Here is a 22,287-nt window from a genome sequence, read left to right on the forward strand (position 1 = left end):
ATCCAGACTATCCTAGCTAACATGGTGAAACCCCATCTCTACTAAAAATAAAAAAAAATTAGTCGGGCATGGTGGCACACACCTGTAGTCCCAGCTACTTGGGAGGCTGAGGCAGGAGAATCACTTGAACCAGGGAGGTGGAGTGTGCAGTGAGTTGAGATCGCGCCATTGTACTCCAGCCTGGGTGACAGAGTGAGACTCCGTCTCAAAAAAAAAAAAAAAAAAAAAAAAAAAAAAATATATATATATATATATATATATCTATATATATATATATATTCTAGCAATTTTGGAACAATCATCCCACAAGTATTTTTTCACAATTTGGACGTATTTTTCTGTTCCATGATGAGTTGTGGAGTACAGAGCTTTTGAAAATAGAAGCTTCAAAGACTCAGGAAAGACCAGGCAGCCATCTAGGCCCTCTGTGAGTCTGCACTTAACATTGAATTTATATCCTTTTAGATACCAGTTTTGTTTTTCCAAATGAGGTGCATTGCATTGTTTATTAAATAGGTCATTGTAAGGTAGTTGGATTGGATTAATCTTATGAAGTTCATTCAGGTTGCATATCTTAACAGTTTCAGTACTAGCTGATTTAGCATAAATATCTGCTAAGCATTCCCTTGATATTCAGGTTCAGTTCTGCGGTATGAGCTTCGATCAATAACAGCAATCTAGGAGTTTATCTAACTGGAGTCCATTTTTGATGGTGATCCCACTAGAAGTGAGAAACCCTTAGAGTTTCCCTATCATGCCAAAATCATGTACTACTCCTAAAGTGTATCTACTATCTGTCTAAATACTTACTGATTTGTCTTTAGCTATACGACAAGCTTGGGTGAGGGCAAAAATCTTCAAGAGTTAAGCTGACTTATAGAGCTTAGACTAATAGAGCTGACTAATAGAGGAAGGGGTCCCTTCTCTATTAACTCATTTTGGTAACAGCATATCCTAGCTGATATTTTCCTTCTGAGCTTTTGGCAAAGGACCCATCAACAAAAGTATTAACTCAGGATTGTCCAATGGACTAACTTGTAAATCAACATGAGGGGCCACTATATCTGATGCTACACTTATGCAACTGTGGTCTTCACCATCATCAGGCAGCAGTAATACGGTGGCATGGTTAAGTAAATTGCAGTGTTTTAGAGAGAGATTAGAAGGAGACAGAGTATTTCATGTTAGTCTACTTACTAAAAAATGCTGGGTTTGGGTGGAATTTAGCATGTGGGACTTCCAAATTAAATTCATTTCCTAAAACCAGATCAGCTGAAGCTTCTTTCAGCCTGGTTGCTGCTGCTACTGCTTTTAAATAGTTAGGATATACCTTAGCTACTGGGTCTAACTGCAGGCTATAACATGCAATGGGCCTATGTTTCTCCCCATGTTCCTGGGTAAGAACTCCTAAATGCCTGATTATTACTTTCATGAGCCAATTAGGTAAACAGTTTAGTGCAATTTGGAAGTCCTAAAGCTGGAGGCTGTTATAAGGTCAATTTTATTTAGCTAAAAGCCTGCTCATGACTATCATCCCAAGATAAAGGCTCTGGTACAGCATTTTTTAGGGAGCTCATGAAATGGTGAGGCTATTAAGGAAAAATTCAGAACCCAGGAATTTTATATCCTGCAAGTCTAAAAACATATCCTGCAAGTCCAAGAAAACTATTTAATTATCCTTTGGTTGCAGGCCAAGGAAAATTTTGAATAGTTTTTAACTTTTTAGGTGAGAGGGAAATCCCTTCAAGTCATGTCCCAAATAATGGACTTTTTCCCCTTGAAAACTGAAGTTTTTCTATTGAAGCTTTCTGACCTTGATGTATGAGTTGCTGTAAAAGGTAAACTGAGTCCATTTCAGAGCACTCTTTAGTGGGAGAGCATATAGTAAGTCATCTATGTACCAAATGAGAGTAGAATTTTAAGGAAACTATGATGTCATTAAGTCCTGATGCAAGGCCTGGGAAAAATACGAAGAGGCTTCGGTAAACCCTTGCGGCATCACAGTCTAGGGGTACTGCTGATTTTTCCAAGTGAAGGCAAATAAGCATTGACTCTCTTTACGAATTGGATTGCAAAAAGAGGCTGAGCAGAGATCTAATATTGTGAACCACTTAAGAATCAGCATGTATACTGGATAATAAAGTATTAGGATTTGGGACTATAGGAAACCTTGCTACTACAATTTTGTTAACTGCCCATAAATCTTGAATAAATCTTCAACCTCATCCATTTTTTTTTAACCAGTAGGATTGGAGTGTTACAAGGGCTGGTGCATAGAATTATAAGTCCCTGTTTAATTAAATCTTCTATAATTGGCGAGAGCCCTTGAATTGCTTCTAGTTTTAGTGGATATTGGGTAATTTAGGCAAAAGTTTAGAGTGGTCTATTTGGATTTTATAAGTTCCACACTTTAAATTCTTCCTGTATCAGTTGAGGAAGAGACCCATAAACATTCAGGTATTTTTGGAAGATCAGGCATTACAGGCCTGAGTTTCAATCTTATTAATTTCTGCCTATAGAGAACATAACAATTCTGGTTCAGGAGAATCAGGAAACTGATTCTTACTCCTTCTAAGGAAAATTTTACATCCTCCCCACTTTTTAAAATTTTTTAATTTAAACAATTTCAATTGTTTTGGGAGTACAGGTGGTTTTTGGTTACATGGACAAATTCTTTACTGGTGAGTTCTGAGATTTTAGCGCACCCATTTCCCAAGCAGTGTACAATGTACCCAATAGGTAGTCGTCTATGTCCTTTCAGCTTTGAAAGTAAATCTCCCTCTAGCAAATTTACTGGAGCACTATCATATAGTTAAAAAGTGTGATTTTCTGAAAAGTGCCCCAAAGTCAATTGGACAGGTTCAGATATGGGAACCTCTTGAATTTGATTTGAAACCCCAACCACAGAAATAGCCTTTTTAACTCTGAGGGATCTGTTGGCTTATGAAAGTGTGTTTTATGGTAGTGGCAGATAAGGTAGCTCTGGTATCCACCAAGACTATACATGAGTCCCCATTTATTGTAACCTCTGTTTCTCCATATTCTTTTAAGGGTGTTATGAAGAGCAATATACTGGCAAATCCCTCAGAGCCGCTTCAACGCTGATTATCTTCAGGAGAGCTAAGGTCTCTTGTGCTCCCTCTAGTGGTGAAACAGGCTGGCCTAAAGGGAGGGTCATTGGTGGGCTGGTATAAAAGGGCACAATCCCTATTCCACTGTCCTGGTTGTTTGCAATAAGGCAGACATCTTAGGGCGAAGAATTTCTTGGTCTAATACCTCTTGGTTGTGATTTAAAATGAGAATGAGAAGATCCCTTTGGTCTTGGCCCCTGTAACTGTTGTAATTGAAGAGTCATAAGCTTGTTAGCCTTTTGGGTTTTTTCTTGCTCTACGGTCCTCTCAAAATGTTCAGCTAGAGCCACCAATTCAGTCATGGCTGTAACTTCCCATCCAAGTTTATGTTTTCTAATTAAATTTCTAAGTTCAGGATGAAGTCCATTTATAAATAGAGTAGTTAATACCATTTCAGTCCCTGCAGGAAATACTCCTTTGCTGGTACTCTGAGCCCAGAATGTTTCACATTATTTCTAAGCAAGTTCTGTAATGTGACACTGGTTCATTCTTTTTTTGGTTTACAAGATTGTATGATGTACCAATCAACTTTTGCGGAAAAATTTTAGCACTTGAATTTAAAAGATTTTCAGCAATTTTTTTTTCCTTTTTTTCTTTTGAGATGTGGTCTCGCTCTGCTACCCAGGCTAGAGTGCAGTGGCACAGTCATGGCTCACAGTAGCCTCAAGCTCCGAGGCTCAGGTGATCCTCCCACTTCAGCCTCATAAGTAGCTGGGTCTACAGGCGTGTGCCATCATGCCCAGCTAACTTTCTGTATTTTTTGTATAGACAGGGTTTTGCCATGTTGCCCAGGCTGGGATTTGCAGCAATATTTCTAGCTCCTGTTGGGCCTTCTCATGAGGAAGTTTTGTGGGGGCGGGCAGTAGGGGCAGAGTCTTTAATATCTTCCTCCGGTTTGTTCCATTCTGCTGCTGCCATCCAGTTTTGAGCTTCACCAGGCCTCCATATCAGATGAATAAACTTATATGAACCTTTGTCAGGGAGTCCTGGATCATAATCTCCTATGAGGATTCTACACTCCTCAGTCAATTTTTGAGGATTCTCTCCTAGATCAGGGAAGTCTTCTACAATAGCTCTAAGCTCAGTTTTAGACCATGGAGTGAAAGTGGTTATAGCAGGCAGGCCTGGATAATCAGAAGGTCTTCCTTTGTGAGGCGTACATCTAATTCCTCTTTTTTCATCATCTTCAGAGTGAAAGGTCAATTTAGTAAAAAGGTTAGTAGACTCAGAGTACGTAGGTAGAGATGGATAAAGAGAAGAATCAGTTGGGGTTAGTTCAGTCAGAGTACAGTTCTCTTTCATCATGTCCTTAGCCTGTTACTTAAGCTGTTCACTTGCTTTTGCAAAGAATCTTTTAAGGAGGCAAGTTTTCATTCATTTTCTCTTTTAGAGGCTTCCATGTACCAATGAAAGACTATATCCCAATGTTTTTGTGGGGTTTTGACCCCCTTTTTCTAATATGCCATGCAAATAAACAATTTTATACAAATTAAAACTTCCCCATTGTGGCCATCTTTTCTCTAGTAAGGTTAATCTATTTTTCTAAAGATGCACACATTCTGGGCCCATAATCTTATATATCAAATTAGATGGAGTCCCAGAAGGTAGAGTCCCAGAATCTTTGGATTGAGACAAACCCATTATCAAAAAAAAAAAAAAAAAAAAAAAAAAAAAGTGCCTAGTAGAGGTCTGGAGGCTCTAACGGAACCTAATCCAGTTAATTATTGATTCAAATTTGATCCGGAACCCAGTCCACTTTAATATCGCTCCAATAAACTTGGAGAGCTTCAATTAGAATACACATTAGTGGAGCTCTGAATCCAAGAGAAAACGCATCTACAACCTCCAGTTACAATCAAGAGAGCAGTGAGCACAACTGGCCTGGTCACCTGGTGTTCCTGGAGGTCACCAGAGTTTTACTTCAAATTGCACTTCCAACACCAGATCTGGTAAAAGAAAAACCTTAGACAAACTAAATTTAACAGAATTTAATTTTGAAGAAAAAAAAAAGACAATTCACAAATCAGGCAGTCCCTAGAATCACAGCAGATTCAGAGCAACACCAGAGATGCTATGTGGTCAAAAAAACCTTATGAATAGAAAAAGTAAAGTGACACGCAGAAAACCGAAGTGAGGTACAGAAATAGCCAAATTGGTTACAGCATGGTGTTTGCCTTATTTGAACATGGTTTGAACAATAGGCTGCCTGTGAGTCACTGAAGCATGGCTACTGCGATTGGCTGATGCTCAGCTATTGCTACAGAAGCATCCTTCTAAGTTAGGTTTTCAGTTGGCCTACCTACAAAGTTAGGTTATGGTTCATCCTTAAGGACTCAAGTATGGGAGTGAGGAGGCTTTCTCAGGCCAGATTTTAGTTTGATTTAGTAGTTCCAAATTTAAGTCAGTCCTTTGCTCCCATATCTGATCATAGGCTATTAGAAGCAGCCAGGCCATTTCTTGAATGCTTTGCTGCTTAGACATTTCTTCTACCAGATACCCTAAGTCATTACTCTTAAGTTCAGCCTTCCACAAAGCCCTAGGACATAGATACAATGCAGCCAAGTTCTTTGCTAGGGCTTAACAAGGGTGACCTTTGCTCCAGTTCCCCATAACTTCCTCATTTCCATCTGAGACCTCATCAGGCTGGCCTTTACTGTACATATTTCTGTCCACATTTTGGTTACAACGACATTACAAATCTCTAAGAAGGTCCAAACCTTTTCTCATCTTTCTGTCTTCTGGGCCCTCCAGACTCTTCCAACCGCTGCCTCATACCCAGTTCCAAAGCCACTTCCACATTTTCAGATATCTTTATAGCAACGCCCTACTCCTCGGTACCGACTTTCTGTGATAGTCTATTTTGCGTTGCTATAAAGAAATATCTGAGACTGGGTAATTTATAATGTAAAGATGTTTATTTGACTCACAGTTTTTCAGGCTGTACAAGAATCACACTGCTGGCATGTGCCTCTGGTGAGGGCCTCAGGAAGCTTTTACTCATGGGGAAGGGTGAAGGGGGAGCAGTTGTGTCACATGGCAAGAGAGGGAACCAGAGAGATGCCAGGCTTTTTTAAACAACCAGCTCTCACACGAACTAATAGAGTAACAACTCAGTCATGAGGAGGGCACCAAACCATTCGGGAGGGATCCACTTCTTATGACCTAAACACCTCCTACTAGGTCCAACCTCCAACATTGGGGGTCACATTTCAACATGAGATTTGAAGAAGACAAATATCCAGACTATATCCACCTTCTAGAGGGGACAGGGCTTCTGCTCCTGGAAATTCAGACCCAGGAATAGGACTTGGCATTCTTCTGCTCCATCTTATGCCCACTCCCCAGCCACACAGAGCTACTTCTACTTCTTCAATACCTGAAGCTCTCTTTCTGCTTGAGGCCTTTGGGCATGTTGTTCCTTTTGCCTGGAACATTCTTATCCCCACCCCATCCCCTTGTTAGTTCAGTGACTCCCTAGCTGCTGAGCCAGGAGGAAGCACTTCATTCTGTTTTTTTTCTCCCCCCCGGCAGTTATTGCAATTTAGTCCTTTGCTACTCAAAGTGTGATCCCCAGACCAGTGCAGCAGGCTTGCCTAGAAGTGTATTAAAAATAAGTGTGGGGTCTACGGCCATACCACCCTGAACACACCCAATCTTGTCTGATCTCGAAAATTAAGTGTGGGTACGACGTTTATTATGCCCACAAGATTAACATTAGCAAAACAGTATGAATCTTGCACAGCTTCTTCCTAAATGCAACACAGTGGCTGCCCTCCCATGAGGCAGAGAAATTCAGGTGTGTCCTCTGCTGGTCGACGCTCCCATTGCCTGGGCATCATTGGGCAGTGCTGATTTGCTGAAGACCAGGGAGAGAGGAGGGGCCAGCTGCCCTGACTGGTGCTCATCTTCCTTGGACCAAGTCTACACTCACTGCTAAGGGAGTTACAAGCTCTTCTTTCCTGAAGGACTCAGATAGGGAGCCCAAAGCTGTAGGAGGGAATGTGTCTGTGTTTGTGAATTGGGGGAGGGTATTGTTGGGGCAAGATAGTGGGCTCGAGGTAACAGGAAGTTAAACTGGAACTTCACACTGAGGCACTGGATATAATAGGTAAGAAATTCTGCTGTGAGATCTGACACCAAAATGAGGAAATGCCAGAGGAGGCTGTCAAGAACGGTTTGGGGTTGCCAGGGTTTGAGGGGAAGGGGATGAGGAGTGATGGTTCCATGACGACAGGTTTCCTTCCTGGGTAATGAAAATGTTTTGGGGCTTGATATGGGTGTTGCTTGCAAAACACTGTGAATGTACCAAATGGCAGGGAACTGTACACTTGAAAATGGCTAACTGTATGTTATGTAAATTTTGTCTCCAAGTATTGGGAAAAAAGAAGAGTTCAGGTGGCTCTAAAACTCACAAGGAGTACAAGAAGGGTCAGAGAACTAAGACACTGAGGGATTTTTTTTATGGGGAGAGTTGCTGCTGTGCTGAATCTGCCCTCATCTAGCCTCAGCCAAGGGGCCGATGGGCGGTGCCACTGTGACCTCCAGACAGCTTCTTGGCCAAGGTGACTCCAAGTCCTCCTCTGCCAGGGAGCACCAGGACTGATGTTGACACTTGCCAGAGGAATCTGAAAGTCAAAGTCCACACCTATTCACCTGGAACTCTGGCAGAGGTAGAATGTTGCTGGCTGTGTGTGTGTGTGTGTGTGTGTGTGTGTGTGTGTGAGAGAGAGAGAGAGAGACAGAGAGAGAGACAAAGAGAGAGACAGAGAGAGAGACACAGAGAGACAGAGAGACAGAGACAGAGAGAGAAGGCGGGGGGAGAGAGAGAGAGGAGATGGTGGGGAGACAGAGATAGAGAGAGAGAGAGGAAACAGAGAGTGGGGAAGAGGAGGGTAGAAAGAGAGTGAAAGGAAAAGAAAGGAATGACAGAGAGGGAGAGGGAGTGATTACTTTGCCTGGACTGGGGCCATGGGCAGTGGCAGTGGATGAGGCCAGGCCTTGGGAATGTAAGGGCTTCCAGGGAATGGCAAGTGCAGATTTGTGATTTGTATGGGAAACTCTTTGGGCTAGCATAGGGTAGGAGACTGATTGTTTTCCAGAAAGTAGGAAGGAGGGAGGGCATGATCTAAGATAATTTTAGAGGTCAGTGACTTGGACCAATCAGTGAGAAAATCTAGACTGTTAATTCCAAACTTCCTTTCACCTTTCTTCGGCTAATAAGTAATTTGTTCATTTTGAAGGATGGTATTTTATTCTGAACCTGGTAAAATTGTAATGACATTCAGATTTCCTTTTACATATTGCTTACTGGTTAAATTAGAATTTCTTTTTTTGCTTCATTTTTGTTTTACACGTGTGCACATGTGAAGATGTGCGTACATGCAGGGAAAGTCAGCCAGCCTGAGACAATCTCCCCTTCCTTTTTTTCCCCCTAGTTTTTATTATGGCAAAATATATATAACATACAACTAACCATTTTAACGTGTACAGTTCAGTGGTACTAATTATGTTCACAATGTTGTGTAACTGTCACCACAATCTATTTCCAGAAGTTTTTCATCATTTCAAACAGAAACTCTGTACCCACTAGGCAAGAACTCCTTGTCTTCTCCTCCTGCCCCTGGTAATCCCTGTTCTACTTTCTGTCCCTACGAACTTGCCTATTCTGACTATTTCATATAAGTGGAACTATACAATGTTTATCCTACTGTGTCTGGTTTTCCTTTCCCAGGAAATCCCCCCACCTGACTCAAGACACAGATTAGAAAACCTTCCCAGGCCTTGAGTCTCCCCCTGTAGGCAGTGTCCTTACATGGTCTGGATGCTGCTTCCCGACGTCACCGGGATCCCTGGGTGTTTCTCTCCTTTCCCTGGCAGCCTTTCTTTCACCCACAAGGCACCAGGAAGCCTTTGTGCTACTGTTCCTCCTGCATGTGTCCTTGATAAAGTACAGAATGCACCAATAAATTTAAATTTATCATAAACAGTGGGCAATTTTTAGCATGGGACAGAATCAAACATTAAAAATCATTTATCTGAAATTCAAATTTAATTGGGCATCCTGTATTTGTGTTTGCCTCATCTGGCAGCCCTACTATGGACACTTCTCTAAATTGCAAACTCAAGTCCAGTCCACAGGTTGTCCACCCTTCTCAGAAGTCCAGGGATAAGGGATATGGACCAATCTCTAAAGAAAAACCTCCATTTCAGGAGGAGTTATGCTACAGGTGCCTGTGACTCCAGGTCTAGATGCTGGCTTTCACCACTTGACAGGGATTCCCTGCAGTGGGAGAGGTTCAGTGGCCTGGGGCTGACTCACGTCTGACAAACCCTGAGTGTGGGTTTCAGGGCCTAGCTAGGCTGTGGCCATGAGGTGATCCTGCACTCTTAAGAGTTCACCCCAGCATAGGATGCATAACTATTTCCTGAGGACAAGGTTTGGGACATGCAAGAGGCTGGCACTGGGCCAAGAAGACTCTGAGTCTCAGTGGAGTGACTGCTAGAAACCAGGTTTGGGGAGGAGGAGGAGGAGGAGGACCAGAAGCTGGAGGAAAACCTATTGCTTGCATTGCTGGAGTTATGATCCAATATTCCAGAGGGAGGCCTCAGAAGAAGCCGTGAAAACACCCAAGAAAGTCAGCTTGAGACAATGAACTGCCAGGGTGAGAGGGCAGGACGCCAAGCTATGGTCCCCATCCCTACCACATAGACACACACACACAGATGGGTCAGACACCTCCCTGTGCTGCTGAGGAGGAGAGCCCTGTCAGGCAGGGACAGACGGGACTATGCTCCCCTAGATGGTGCAGAGAGGCCTGGCAGGGGAAGAGAGAAGATTTTAAGTGGAACTCAAGTTGGGAGTTTCGATTATTACACTTTTACTTATTGAGTGGAGACTGGGCTTTCAGTGAAAAGTCAGCACGGTAGAACGTGTAATCCCCTGACAGTGATCCGACAGTCGAGGCATTACCTGAGTTCTCATCTCCAGTATAAGGGGAAGAACTCCCCAATTGAGCAGGCTTACAAAAGGCAGTGAGAGACAAGTGCAGTTGGGTCCTGATATTCACAGCAGCATTGTTCACAAGACCTACACATTATATGCAGTTATGAATCTGTTTACCAAACTGCTTACTGTAAGATTAGAAAATATTTGATATAATAAAATGTCTCACATAAATTATGGTGCATAATAAAATGAATACCCCTGAACCCAGCACCCAAATGAACTAGAAAGGTCACTACATTTGACAATACTTTCAAAGCTAAGTGTCTCTTCTCCAATCCCAGCTCCCTAAGGATGTAACCACTATTTTGAGTTAAAAAAATCCATCTGTCTGTCTATCTATCATCTATCCATCTATCTGTTTGATCCTAAAATGACATGGGTCCCTAGGTGTCCCTGCACATGTTTACCTTGGCTTGCTTTTGAACCTTATGATAAAAGTATCATACAATATATTCTTCTGAATTTTTTTTCCTACTCAACATCGTCTCAAAGATTCACTAAGTTTGATGTTTCTTAATTTTCTCTTCTGTCTAGAATTCTTTTGCATGACATACCACTTGCCATTTACCCATTCTCTTGTCAAAACACACTTGAGTTGTTTCTAGTTCTTTGCAAGGGTGAAAGGACATATTTGGTGAAGATGTCTTTGTGAACCTTCCTGGGCTGATTATTGGTGAGCACTTTTCAGAATGCTGAATTATAGAGTGAATGCAAGCTTCCTCAAGCAGTGTGTGAATTCCAGTTGATCAACATCCCTGTCAACATTTAGAGTGGCACAAAGACAAAACTTTGTGCCAATCCAGTGAATGTAAAAAGGTATTTTATTCTATCCATAACATGCATTACCCTAATTAATAATGAACTCAATCTACATTTTATGTTTATGGGCTATTTGTGTTTTTCTATAAAGTTGCCTGCTCATGAGTTTAGCCCATGTGTATTAGTCCATTTTCATACCACTGTGAAGAAATATCCAAGACTGGGTAACTTATAATGAAAAAGGCATATCTTACATGATGGTAGGCAAGAAAGCTTGTGCAAGGGAACTGCCTTTTATAAAACCCTCAGCTCTCATGAGACTTATTCACTATCACAAGAAAATGGGAAATATCTGCCCCCATGATTCAATTACCTCCCACCAGGTCCCTCCCACAACACATGAGGATTATGGGAGCTACAATTCAAGATGACATTTGGGTGCGGACCAATCACAGCAGAACGTGAAGGAGGAGCAAAGGCACATCTTATGTGGTGGTAGGCAAGAGAGGGTGTGCAGGGGCACTGCTCTTTATAAAACCATCAGCTCTCATGAGACTTATTCACTAACACAAGAACATGGGAAAAATCTGCCCCCATGATTCAATTACCTCCCACTGGGTCCCTCCCACAACATGTGGAAATTATGGAAGCTACAATTCAAGATGAGATTTGGGTGGGGACACAGCCAAACCATATCACCATATTTCTATGAATTGTCTATTTGTTTTAAAGAGACTTAAATATAAATTGTGTTTTTAAAAAACCGACTCATAGAAGTTCTTTATATATTCTGGATACAAATTCTTTGCTGGTCACATGTGCTGCAATTATCTTCTCCCATTTTGTGCCTTGTCTTTTCACTGTCTTTATGGTGCCTTTTGATAAACAAAAAATTTATCAAGATGAATTTATCAATCTTTTTCTTTATGGTTAGCACTTTGTGCCTTAAGACATTTTTCTGTTCTTACTCTCTTATATTTTCCTCTAAAAATTGTAATGGTTTTGCCTTTCTGTTCTTACTCTCTTATATTTTCCTCTAAAAATTGTAATGGTTTTGCCTTTCACATTTAAGTCTTTTTTCTTTTTGGTTTTTATTTCTATTAAAATTATGTATGTAACTATTTTTAACAGCCAGGGTTCAATGGCTCTGTCATGTGAAACAGCAGCCTCTACATTCCCCAGCACCTCTTTCACAGGCTGTGTGACTCCTGCTCCATTGTCCAGGTCTAGCCTGCCTGCTGTCAGCTGCTGAGGAGGGTGAAGACAAGTCTCCTCCATGCATATACGCACTCCTCCCCTGCTCAGCTTCCCAGTGTGGTTAGATGGCCCTTTGGGCTACTTCACTATTCTGTGTTATTTTAAGCTAAGCTATACAGTAAGCCATGATGACTTATCCTTTCCTGAAGGCTTTTGATTTGTATCTTTTCCCTTAGAATTGATACTTTTCTTTTTGCCGTTGTTCAGTTTTCTGTGTATTTATCACTTATTCAATGCCAAATTCTATCAGATGTCCAAATGTCTCCTCTTAATATTTAGATGACCTGATTTAACGATTAGATCTCCCTGGTCTTTTCCAGCACCTCTGATCTGTCATTTGGATTGTTTATTTTCTGTGTGCCATTCAACAAACTCCACTTAAAAAAAAAAAAAGAAGATAGGGGTCTCACTATGTTGAACAGGTTGATCTTGAACTCCAGGCCTCAAACGATTCTCCCACCTCAGCCTCCCAAAGTGCTGGGATTACAGGCATGAGCCACCACATCTGGCCCCCATTCAACAAATTCTTATTGGGCCAACCACGTGCTACATGTTGTGTTAGACTCCAGAGAAACAAGGAGAACAAGATGGTTGTCATTCTTGCCTATGTGGAGCTTACTACCAAATTCAGGGAAAAAAAACCCCCAACAAATTCTGGAGCAATGTTTGCTATTCCTAACTGTTTGACTGGCTCTGAAGCTGATGCCTGCCTGTCATAAGATGGCACCAGTGTGGGGGACTCCTGAGTAAGAGAGGGGTCTTCCCCAGTTTCCTGTGTGGCCAAGGCTCTCTGCCTAAGTTAGGGATGAATACAGAGAAGTCTCTGAAGCACCTTCCACCTTTTCTCAGTTCACCTCTGTCTCATGAAATGAAGACTGTGATAGCCATTTTGTTAAGTCTAGCCCTACCTGTCTCATAGTTCCTTGAGGTTCCTGGACTTAGTGGAGCAATGGTGAGGCCAGACGAACTGTGTGATGAGACACCATCAGGGATCAAAGGAATATGTGAATTTGGCCATGACTTTTTGGGGACAGGCTGGAACATTGAACCCCAAGCCCCATGCAGAAGTCTAGCAAGTTTGGCTGACCTCTCAAGAGGGCTCTATTTTCTCCAGAGTGGAGCCTTGGGTCTCATCTCCGCAACAATCAGACTATCTAAAGTAAAGCCACCAGCATTGGAGGAAACAAATCCAGGATAGAGTAAGACAAGACACACACACCCATAGGCAGAGATTTTACTCTAGTGTCTATGGAGGGAGATGGCTTGGGCTACTGAGCATTTTTTGGCCCATCATAGCTCTCTGAAAGGCTGGAGAGGAGCACATAGGGCTACGGCTGCTCAGGCAAAGGAAATTAATAGTCCATATCTATGTTCTCTGTGACTATGATCCCCTTAAAACGTAGCCTAGTCAGGTTTGGAAAATAATGCCCCCATTGCCACCACCCCAGCCTTGGTGGTGGTGGAGTTTCCTTAGATCAGGACTCTCATCTTGGGCAGCTGCAAGAGCCAAGGGCTATGGAGATGAGCCATGAGTGCCCCCTGGAGGCCAATGATGCTAGCTTTAATTTTAATATCATTCCCTTTTCCCCATGCCCACTCCGACCATCCCCTTTCATGAGTATTTCGTGATAAACTGGGAAAGGGCTGTAAGCAAGGCTTCAAAACCAGTAAAAATAAGTCTAGCATCAGAGGTCAAATCACCCAGCTCCCAGACTCGTAAAGACATAGACTGTGTCAACAGTTCAGCTTGGCCTCACTTCCTAAGGACTGGCTATATAGACAAGACAGGGCGGGCCCCCAGGGAGTGAAGGAATTTAATGAATTTGAACAATTAGCCCGTTTTACAGCCTTCTGCCTTGCAGACAGTTTTGTCTCAAACCCTGTGTGAAATGTGGTCACCTAGTCAGTTGGAACCTGCTCCTGACAGACCCCAGCAACTTATAGATGAACACACTTACAGTGAACTTTCCTCATTACAATGCTAAATCCTGCACCCTGGGAGAGCTATAGTTTCATTACCATAGCATGCGTCCTATGTGGTGGCACGATGACTCCCTCCATCTGTGTCACTGGGACCCCTCCTCTTCACGTGATGATGCACCTTCTCCCCTCTCGATCACTCTATAAAGCCTTCCTGTCATTTTCTCTTAGGAGACACTGCTTTGACGAATATTCCCAGAGCTCTTCCTACTTGTGACAAGTAATAAAACTCCTATTGATCAAAATCTGTGTTCTCAGCGACTTTTGTTACTCACCAGGCAAACCAACCCTGCTTTTTTTTTGGAGGCAGTGGGGTGGGAGGGCCTGGGAAACAAATCTGGTTGATCCAGATGGGACTATGGACTGATCCCTGACTTGACCTCCCTTATAGGCTGCTTACAGGCGAAGCAGCAGTCTGAGGAAGCATGAGTGGGTTAAGTTGCCAAGAGGGAGATTGGTGAAGGGCCTCAGGCATGACAACCCCATCACCCCAGCCCACCAGGAGGGCAGAAGTGGCTGCTTGGACCTTTCATTGGGTGCAATTTTGAGGCAGTAAGTGGTGGTGGTTCTGTGAACTGATTAAAAGAGTGGTTTTGGTTTTGATTATTAGGACTCTGGGTTGTCAGGTTTAGGACCTAGCTCAAGGGATCCAGGATTGTTGGGAATGGGCAGGACTCCCCTTCAGGTCTAGGAGTTGAGAGATGTCTCCATCCATTTTAACAGGGGAAGCCCTAATATAAAGACGAGGACTCTCATCTTTAAGACTTTGTCCCTGTCTGGTATATCTGTAGGCTGAATGCTTGTCACTTTTGCCAATACTTGTGTTTCTTTGTGGCCTGAATGCATGTGAAGTCTGGATTCCCTTCTCCTTAGTCTGTGGTAATCCCTAAAACATTGGGCTTCCATTTTCCAGCAGTCACAGAAGAACTGTTATTGATTTGAAGAGGCCTAATTTAGAATGGGGCAGTTTGGGTGGGAATTCCTGGAACCAAAGTACAGTGATGTAGACTTTACATGAGCAGAGTGTGCACCCTCTCCAGAAAGAACACCTTGCTTACTTGATTGATTTACATACCTCCCACCACTCAAGCTGGATCCGGAACTACTGTGGAATCTCCATGAGATTTCCAGGGAAGCTACCCAGACTGAACATGATCCAGGGAGAGGCAACCCCTATTATCCTCTCCTAGCTTCCCAGCACCTCCACTCCATAGTGGCCTGCGTGTAGCGTCAAGCTGAAAGGACCAGAAATATCCTACAGGCTAAGAGTTACAGGATTTGTGTCATCACTAATCCCTAGTGGAAGCTCCTTGGAGGGTGGAATCAGCCTTCTGGGCAAAGACCCTAGAATATGGGGAACCAGGTCTCAATACTGGAGGAGAGCCCGTTACAGTGCCTCCTCCAGCACTGGAAACTATTTGGATACCCATATCCATGACCAAAAAGCAAATGATATATTACTGTAATACCATGTGGCCCCATTGTTCCCTACGGAATCAAGACAGATGGTCTGAACATGAGTTACTTACATACATTAATAATACAATTCTCCAACTGGGACTTATTTTGTAAGAAACAAGGTAAATGGGATAAAATGCCTTATGTATAATGTCTTATGGCCCTCTATCAACACCCAGCCCTACAGAAGAAATGCAGGATATGTAATCAGCCAAAGGATCAAAGGGAACAATGTTGCTAATTCTAGAAGCCCCTGGAGAGGAAGAATCAGTCACGTGGGGACTTGTAGGGAAGGGAATGAGAAGGAGCCTCTCTACTTCTCCTTCAAGAGAAGTGAGGTCCTCTAGTTCTACTCAAAAACTAGAACCTTTGCCAATACAGGGAAATAATCCCCTTACTTCCTCGGGAATTAAACTCTCAGCACCTCCAGGGGAAAGCAAGGTTCTTCCTCCATACTTGCCAGGCCCTCTGAACTATGTGGAGCTGGCTGTGGCTCCTGCTACGGCCCCAAAATAAACAACAAAAAATCAATATAAGACCAATATATGATAGAGAAAAATCAATAAAACCCAAAGTGGGTTATTTGACAATACTAGTGAAATTAATATACCCCTTGGAAAGAGTGATCAGGTAAAAATGACAGGAGGCAAAAATAATATCAGGAATAAAAACGGAACATCACTACAGATCCTAGAACGTCCAGACATTAAAAAGATAACAAAGGGCCAGGTGCAGTGGCTCATGCCTGTAATCCCAGCATTTGGGAGGCTGAAGAGGGCTGATCACGAGGTCAGGAGATCGAGAACATCCTGGCTAACACAGTGAAACCCTGTCTCCACTAAACATACAAAAAATTAGTCAGACGTGGTGGCAGATGTCTGTAGTCCCACCTACTCGGGAGGCTGAGGCAGGAGAATGGTGTGAACCTGGGAGGTGGAGCTTTCAGTGATCCAAGGTCGTGCCACTGCACTCCAGCCTGAGGGCGACAGAGCGAGACTCCGTCTCAAAAAAAAAAAAAAGATAACAAAAGGATATTATAACATTGGATCATCAATTTGTAAATTTCTAGGAAATGAACAAATTACTTAAAAAACACAACTTACTAAACCTTGGCATAAAAGAAAAACTGAAATCTGAATAGTTATTGAAAAAAATGAATCCCACAAAAGAAAATCCAGGCCCAGATGGGTTTCACTGGTGAATTCTCCTAATCATTTAAGCAATAAATTACATTACATTCTTCTAGAGAATAAGAAAAAAAAACTTCATCCCAACTCATTTTATGAGGCGTGAGCCACTGTGCCTGGCTGACAAGTGGTAGCTTCTTAAAAATTAGTTGCAAGGTGGAATCTGAAAACATGTCATAAACTTTTCCTATTCTGTTACATAAAAATCCATCAGTCTATCTTTCATTATTTGAATGAATCTTCTATCTATTCCCTGATTTTGTAACAAAAAGCAACAATCATTTGGAAAATCCTGGTCCAGGGAGTTGTGCAGATCTTCCAAATGTTGACAAATGTATTCAGATAACATGAAAAACATCACATTTGTTAATGTCACTGCTATCTCATCAGAAAGGTCTAAGTACTAAGATGTCATCAAGCCCATGGTGGTGAATACAAGTTTTCTAGAATTCTATTGTTGGCTTGAAAACTCACATTTTCTTTGGCAACAGATACTGTCAGACATTTTCCTGAAGTCACAGAGTCACTTCTTCATTTTCAAGAAAATGTCTGCTAAACACAAGTCAGAATAATTGGTTTTCTGTCAGTTACTCTTTCAAGTAAAAGTCATGTTCCATGAAAAAGGCAGCTGGTTCAGCTCACGACGCAAACCATGGCATAAGTGCTTTTCCTTGAAACAGTCATCATCCTTCACGGTGCAAAGGAAGTGCTTCCTGTGTACCTCCATTTACACTGCTTCCTTGTTCTTCCATCACACTCCTGGCGGGAGGCTGTGCAGGATACAATGCCTACTAGACTAGTACGGTTTGGTGCCACCGTCTTGAATAGTGGTAAGACACCAATGGTTTTACTCCTCTCCCAGTACTCTTGCATCATCAGTGCAAATAGCCAACACAGCAAAAAAGGCACAGAACATCCTGGTGTCATTCTGAAATTAGTTTTGACCTTGCAAATTGCCTGAAAGGGTCTCAGCGACTTCCAGGACTCCACAGACCACTCTCTGAGAACCATTGGACTAAAGCATCCAAAGCATCCCTTTGGATTGCCTATAAAGACTGACTAGAAAGAGTAAAAACAAGATTTCAAGAGGAATGCTTAAAGTCCGTAAGATAAACTGTTTTAAAGTACCTTTACTTCAGAAGCATTATGCCAACTAAGAAACTATTCTCATTAAAGCAAGTCTCTAATGAACACCTAAAAAAGTCAACCTTAACTTATTCTCTGGCATTCCCATGATCAATATATGAATATCTGAAATGAATTAATTTTTTAAAATATTATTTATTATTTTTTAGATACAGAGTCTCAGTCTGTTACCCAGGCCAGAGCGTAATGGTGTGATCATAGCTCACTGCAGTCTCAAATTCCTGGGCTTAAGAGATTCTCTCAGCTAAGACTCCTGAGTAGGTAGGATTACAGAAATGTACCACCACATCCAACATTCAAATGAATTAATTTATGAGTAACTAATGTTCGTTCCTCATGGCACAAAATTCAAAAAGTCAAAAAATCTACTACATCCTACATCAGTTCTCCTTTCCAAAGGCAATCAGTATTATCAGGTTTTTCTGTCTTCCAGAAATATTCTATGCATATAAAAGTATACACGTCTACATAGGCACAAATACTTACTTTTAAAGACCACAAATGGAAACAGTGTTGACATACTTCGAAAATTTAATTTTTTAAAAAAGTTTAACTTAATATGTTCTGGAGAACACTGTTCTTTCTCACCCTATGGGATCAATTCCAAGAAATGGGATTGCAAAGATAAAAGGTATAATAACCCAAATACATATTTAATTTTATTTTAAAATAATCTTTTTTTTTTTTTGAGATGGAGTCTCGCTCTGTCACCCAGACTGGAGTGTAGTAGTGCCATCTAAGCTCACTGCAACCTCTGCCTCCCAGGTTCAAAGGATCCTCCCGGCTCAGCTTTCTGAGTGGCTGGGATTACAGGCGTGCATCACCACGCCCGGCTACTTTTTGTATTTTTAGTAGAGACGGGGTTTCACCATGTTGGCCAGGCTGGTCTCGAACTCCTGACCTCAAGTGATTTATCCACCTTGGCCTCCCAAAGTGCTGGGATTACAGGCGTGAGCCACCGCACCTGGACTAAAATATTCTTTATTTACATTTAGGTTAATAAAGAGGAGCCTAAGACATGCAAATTAATGAGGAGTTTTTCATCTTTTGCATATGAGTCATTCATACCATGATGTGCTACTTTTTTTTTCAGTGCCATAAGTGAGAAATGACTCTCACAACTTTCTCATAATGTTTAAATTTGAGCATAATGCCTTTATTCTGGGTGCAAGCCAGAGCTCCTGACCACTTGGTGGCCTGGTTAACACTTGTACACAAACTCTTGTTTTCTTGGTCTTACCATTTGGACCTCTGAATCATTTCCTTCTTGCTGATAGGTTTGTTCTTCTGGATAGCCAGGAAGACTAGGCAAGAGAAGAAAGGGTTTTCAGTGGACAGTGACTTAACCCAGAGGGTGTGGTGCAAGAGCTGGGAGAGGGAGCTGCTAGGACTTGGTGCCCCTACCCTGAGCTGGCAAGACTGGGTGAGGAGCAATGACCAAGGCAAGCCAGGGTTAGACTAGGGTAACAGGACGGCAGCCTAAGGCCCTAAGGACCTAACACTCCGTAGCAAAGACTAGGCTTTGAATTAAAAAACTGGCCAGTTTCCAGGTAAGGCTTGATGAAAGAATTAGGTAGTACTTTGTAGTTTTCACAGCTTTCATTATTTTATCAAGATCTGCTTACCATAATTGTTAAGAATGCAGACTCCAGAGCAGCACACCTGAGTATGTCACCTTGGGAGAGGTACTTAATCTCCCTTTGATTCAGTTTTCTCACTATAAAGTAGATATATTAATAGTACCTACTGAGAGTGTTGTAAGCGCTAATGTGAACAGTGCCTGGGCAAGATGTAAGGACTATGTGTTTATTATTATCATTATTACCATCCTAAGAGGTAGGCAAGCCTGGAATCAGCCCCATCTTTTCAGGAAAAATCAATATACTTTTGGAACTAACTTGCTCACAGACACAGAGCTGGTTTAAGATGCAGTGACAGGGCTAGAGTAACTGGGCTTACTTGGATCATGAATGTGCCAACGGCTAAGTTGGGGAGGTTCTGTTAGCTAAGAAGGTTTGAGTCTTGGCAAGCAAAAGGTCACTGTCTGCCCAGGTAACTGGCCTGGGCTGGCCTTTAGCAGGCCTCTGCAGCACAGCAGCAGATCTTGCCTTCTCTATTCCACTCACAGGAAAGTGAACGGGCAGGGCGTACCTCTCTTGGGTAGTGGGCGCATGCGATTCTGGTGGCCCTGCCGTTCCCTGTCAATGTCGAATAGCGCATCCCGCTCGCTCTTTAACATGCTCTGCAGCTTCCTCTCCTGGACTATCAACTTGAGGCGCTTTATCCGCTCCCCAATGTGGGAGATGAAGTCAGGTCTGTGAAACTGAAGCGATTCCTTAAAAAAAAAAAAAAAAAAAAAAGAGAGAGAAAATGCCCAGCCTCAGATTAATGATGCAATCTACTCTCCATATGGCTGGAAACACACCACCTACCCAAGAGGTCTGGGGAAGCCTGATTCAAATGCCGAGAAAATATCTAGAGTTGAAGAAACCTCTGACACCTCTCTATGGCGGAGAGCTGCAGCTTGGAACCCGCAGGAATCAAAGACATGCCTTCAGCATAGGCCAGGAACTAAGACTATGGCGATTACAACTCTCTGAAACATCAACGCAATACAGCTCTGCCCATGCTGCTATTTTAAAGATCTATTCAAACAAATACATCATTAATAACTTTTCCTTTATCCCCAGAGGGACATATCAGAAGAGACTTGGTTTCCTTTAAATCTGACATGGAGCAGAAACAGGAGCTGCGGACATGGAGGAACATGCATGAGGCTGCACAAGCATCAGGCCTCTGGGCCCTCCACACACAGGGACCCACAAACCCAATGAGCAGAGCCACAAATCCTCCCTCCTGTGCCCTTGTCCCCAGATCCTGACAGTGATGCACCATCTATGGTTAAGAGTAAGGCAGCCTTTGACAGATGATGAGAAACCCAGTCCTCATGTGTGAAAACAGGTGAACTGCGGAGGTGCTGGAAAAGAGCGTCTCAGGCCTACACCTCAGCTCGCCAAGTCACAGAGCCAGCTTCTCTGCGCCTTACCCTTCTTCTCCCTACACGTAGGGCTAAAGTTAAGTCAACGTCACTGCACCTGCAGGGTTGCTCTCACAAACAGCTTCAGTGGGTTTCTGCCATCCTCTCTGCCTGGGCCTGCCAGAGAGCCCCGACTGTCCAGGTGCTGCCCCTGCCAGTTCCGCTCCCGCAGTGGCTCCCTCCACGGCTTGGTCTTGGTTACTGGTTCCAACCGGGAGATGCCAGGGTCATGAGTCTTAAGCAAGTTTTCCTTCTTTTTATCTAGACTCCACATTTTCCAAAGGAACAAACCAGGAAACTCCTACAGGAAATAGTTTTTAGAAGGAAAACAGAATTTTCACTTTTTACAGCCCCACCTGGCTTTCATCAAGGACATGCATATAATACAGGCTCTCAGAGGTCTCAGCTGTCAGTGGCCACAGGGTGCCCTTGAGTTTGGTTTCACTGCAGGGATGACTGTGTTAACTGCAGTGGTGGACTTCGAAAACCTGACAAGGTGGTGGCTGGGGGTAGGTGGGGGTCACATAGAATCACTTGGAAACACAGAGTCAGCATTGCAGGGGACTTGAAATTCACTAGTTTCTCTACTACAAGATCTGGAATGAGAAACTGACCTTCATGGGAATTCTTCTTGTTCTTTTTTAACTTTCTGTCCTCAGGATAACCGGTAAAGAGCATTTTCTCTTCATGTTTTTCTTCTGACCAAGAAGTCACATCACTGTCCTCTTCCAATTTAGCCTCGCTGGAACTTGGAGTTGGCTCGAGTGTGTTTTTCGGCACCGTTCACAATCTCCAAGTTACCTGAGGGGAAGGATCATAGGTGTCTCTGGGAGTAACCTTGAGGCTGAGTTGACAGGTTTATTCAAGTGAGTATGTGAACCTTTTTAATGTTTCAAAAATACAATCCCTTCGTGTGGGATGGAGTGATGGGAAGAGAGAGGAAAAGAAGGAAGGACAGGGGAGAGTAGGAGGGAAAAAGAGGGAGAAGAAAAAAGAAAGGGTTTTATTTGTAAGTCATTTTAGGTATGAGAGGGAAAGAAGAATGAATATGGGTTCAAAGGGTAAAGAATTTCCACTTGGATCCCAAGGCAGAAAGACAATAAATACTTAGAGTCCTTTTGGTAGTCACCCAGGTATGGAAGAGGTTGACAGAAGTAAAGACAGGATTTGAGGGGAAGAAACAAATCAAGAAAGTTTATTTATTTTCATTTTATGAAACCAAAAGTATAGAAAGGCAATAGCTAAAAATCCTCCTTCCCACTTCTTGTCTCCATTTACTCTGTTCACAACCCCATATGGTTCCAGAGAATTCATTTTGCACATTTA

General features: G+C 42.6%; 1 protein-coding gene across 2 annotated transcripts in view; it reads right to left on the reverse strand.

Annotated features, from left to right (window-relative positions):
• Nucleotides 1-21,713, reverse strand: part of LOC100967829 (putative ALMS1-like protein) — a 35,739-nt gene extending 14,026 nt beyond the window's left edge. Inside the window, exons 1-5 of one of the 2 annotated variants that reach the window (XM_034953395.2) lie at nucleotides 21,576-21,713; nucleotides 21,020-21,262; nucleotides 20,076-20,259; nucleotides 19,165-19,228; nucleotides 8,833-9,069 (exon numbers count right to left, since the gene is read on the reverse strand). In XM_034953395.2, the coding sequence (XP_034809286.2) occupies nucleotides 8,940-9,069; nucleotides 19,165-19,228; nucleotides 20,076-20,259; nucleotides 21,020-21,262; nucleotides 21,576-21,581 (627 nt within the window). In that variant the 5' untranslated portion in view covers nucleotides 21,582-21,713 and the 3' untranslated portion in view covers nucleotides 8,833-8,939. Of the gene's footprint in view, nucleotides 1-8,832; nucleotides 9,070-19,164; nucleotides 19,229-20,075; nucleotides 20,260-21,019; nucleotides 21,263-21,575 lie in introns of those variants that run through there. The other variant, XM_055107795.1, reaches the window with a different exon arrangement.
• Nucleotides 21,714-22,287: the final 574 nt, after the last annotated feature.

This window comes from Pan paniscus, chromosome 12 (assembly GCF_029289425.2).
Source record: "Pan paniscus chromosome 12, NHGRI_mPanPan1-v2.0_pri, whole genome shotgun sequence".
Taxonomy (NCBI): domain Eukaryota; kingdom Metazoa; phylum Chordata; class Mammalia; order Primates; family Hominidae; genus Pan; species Pan paniscus.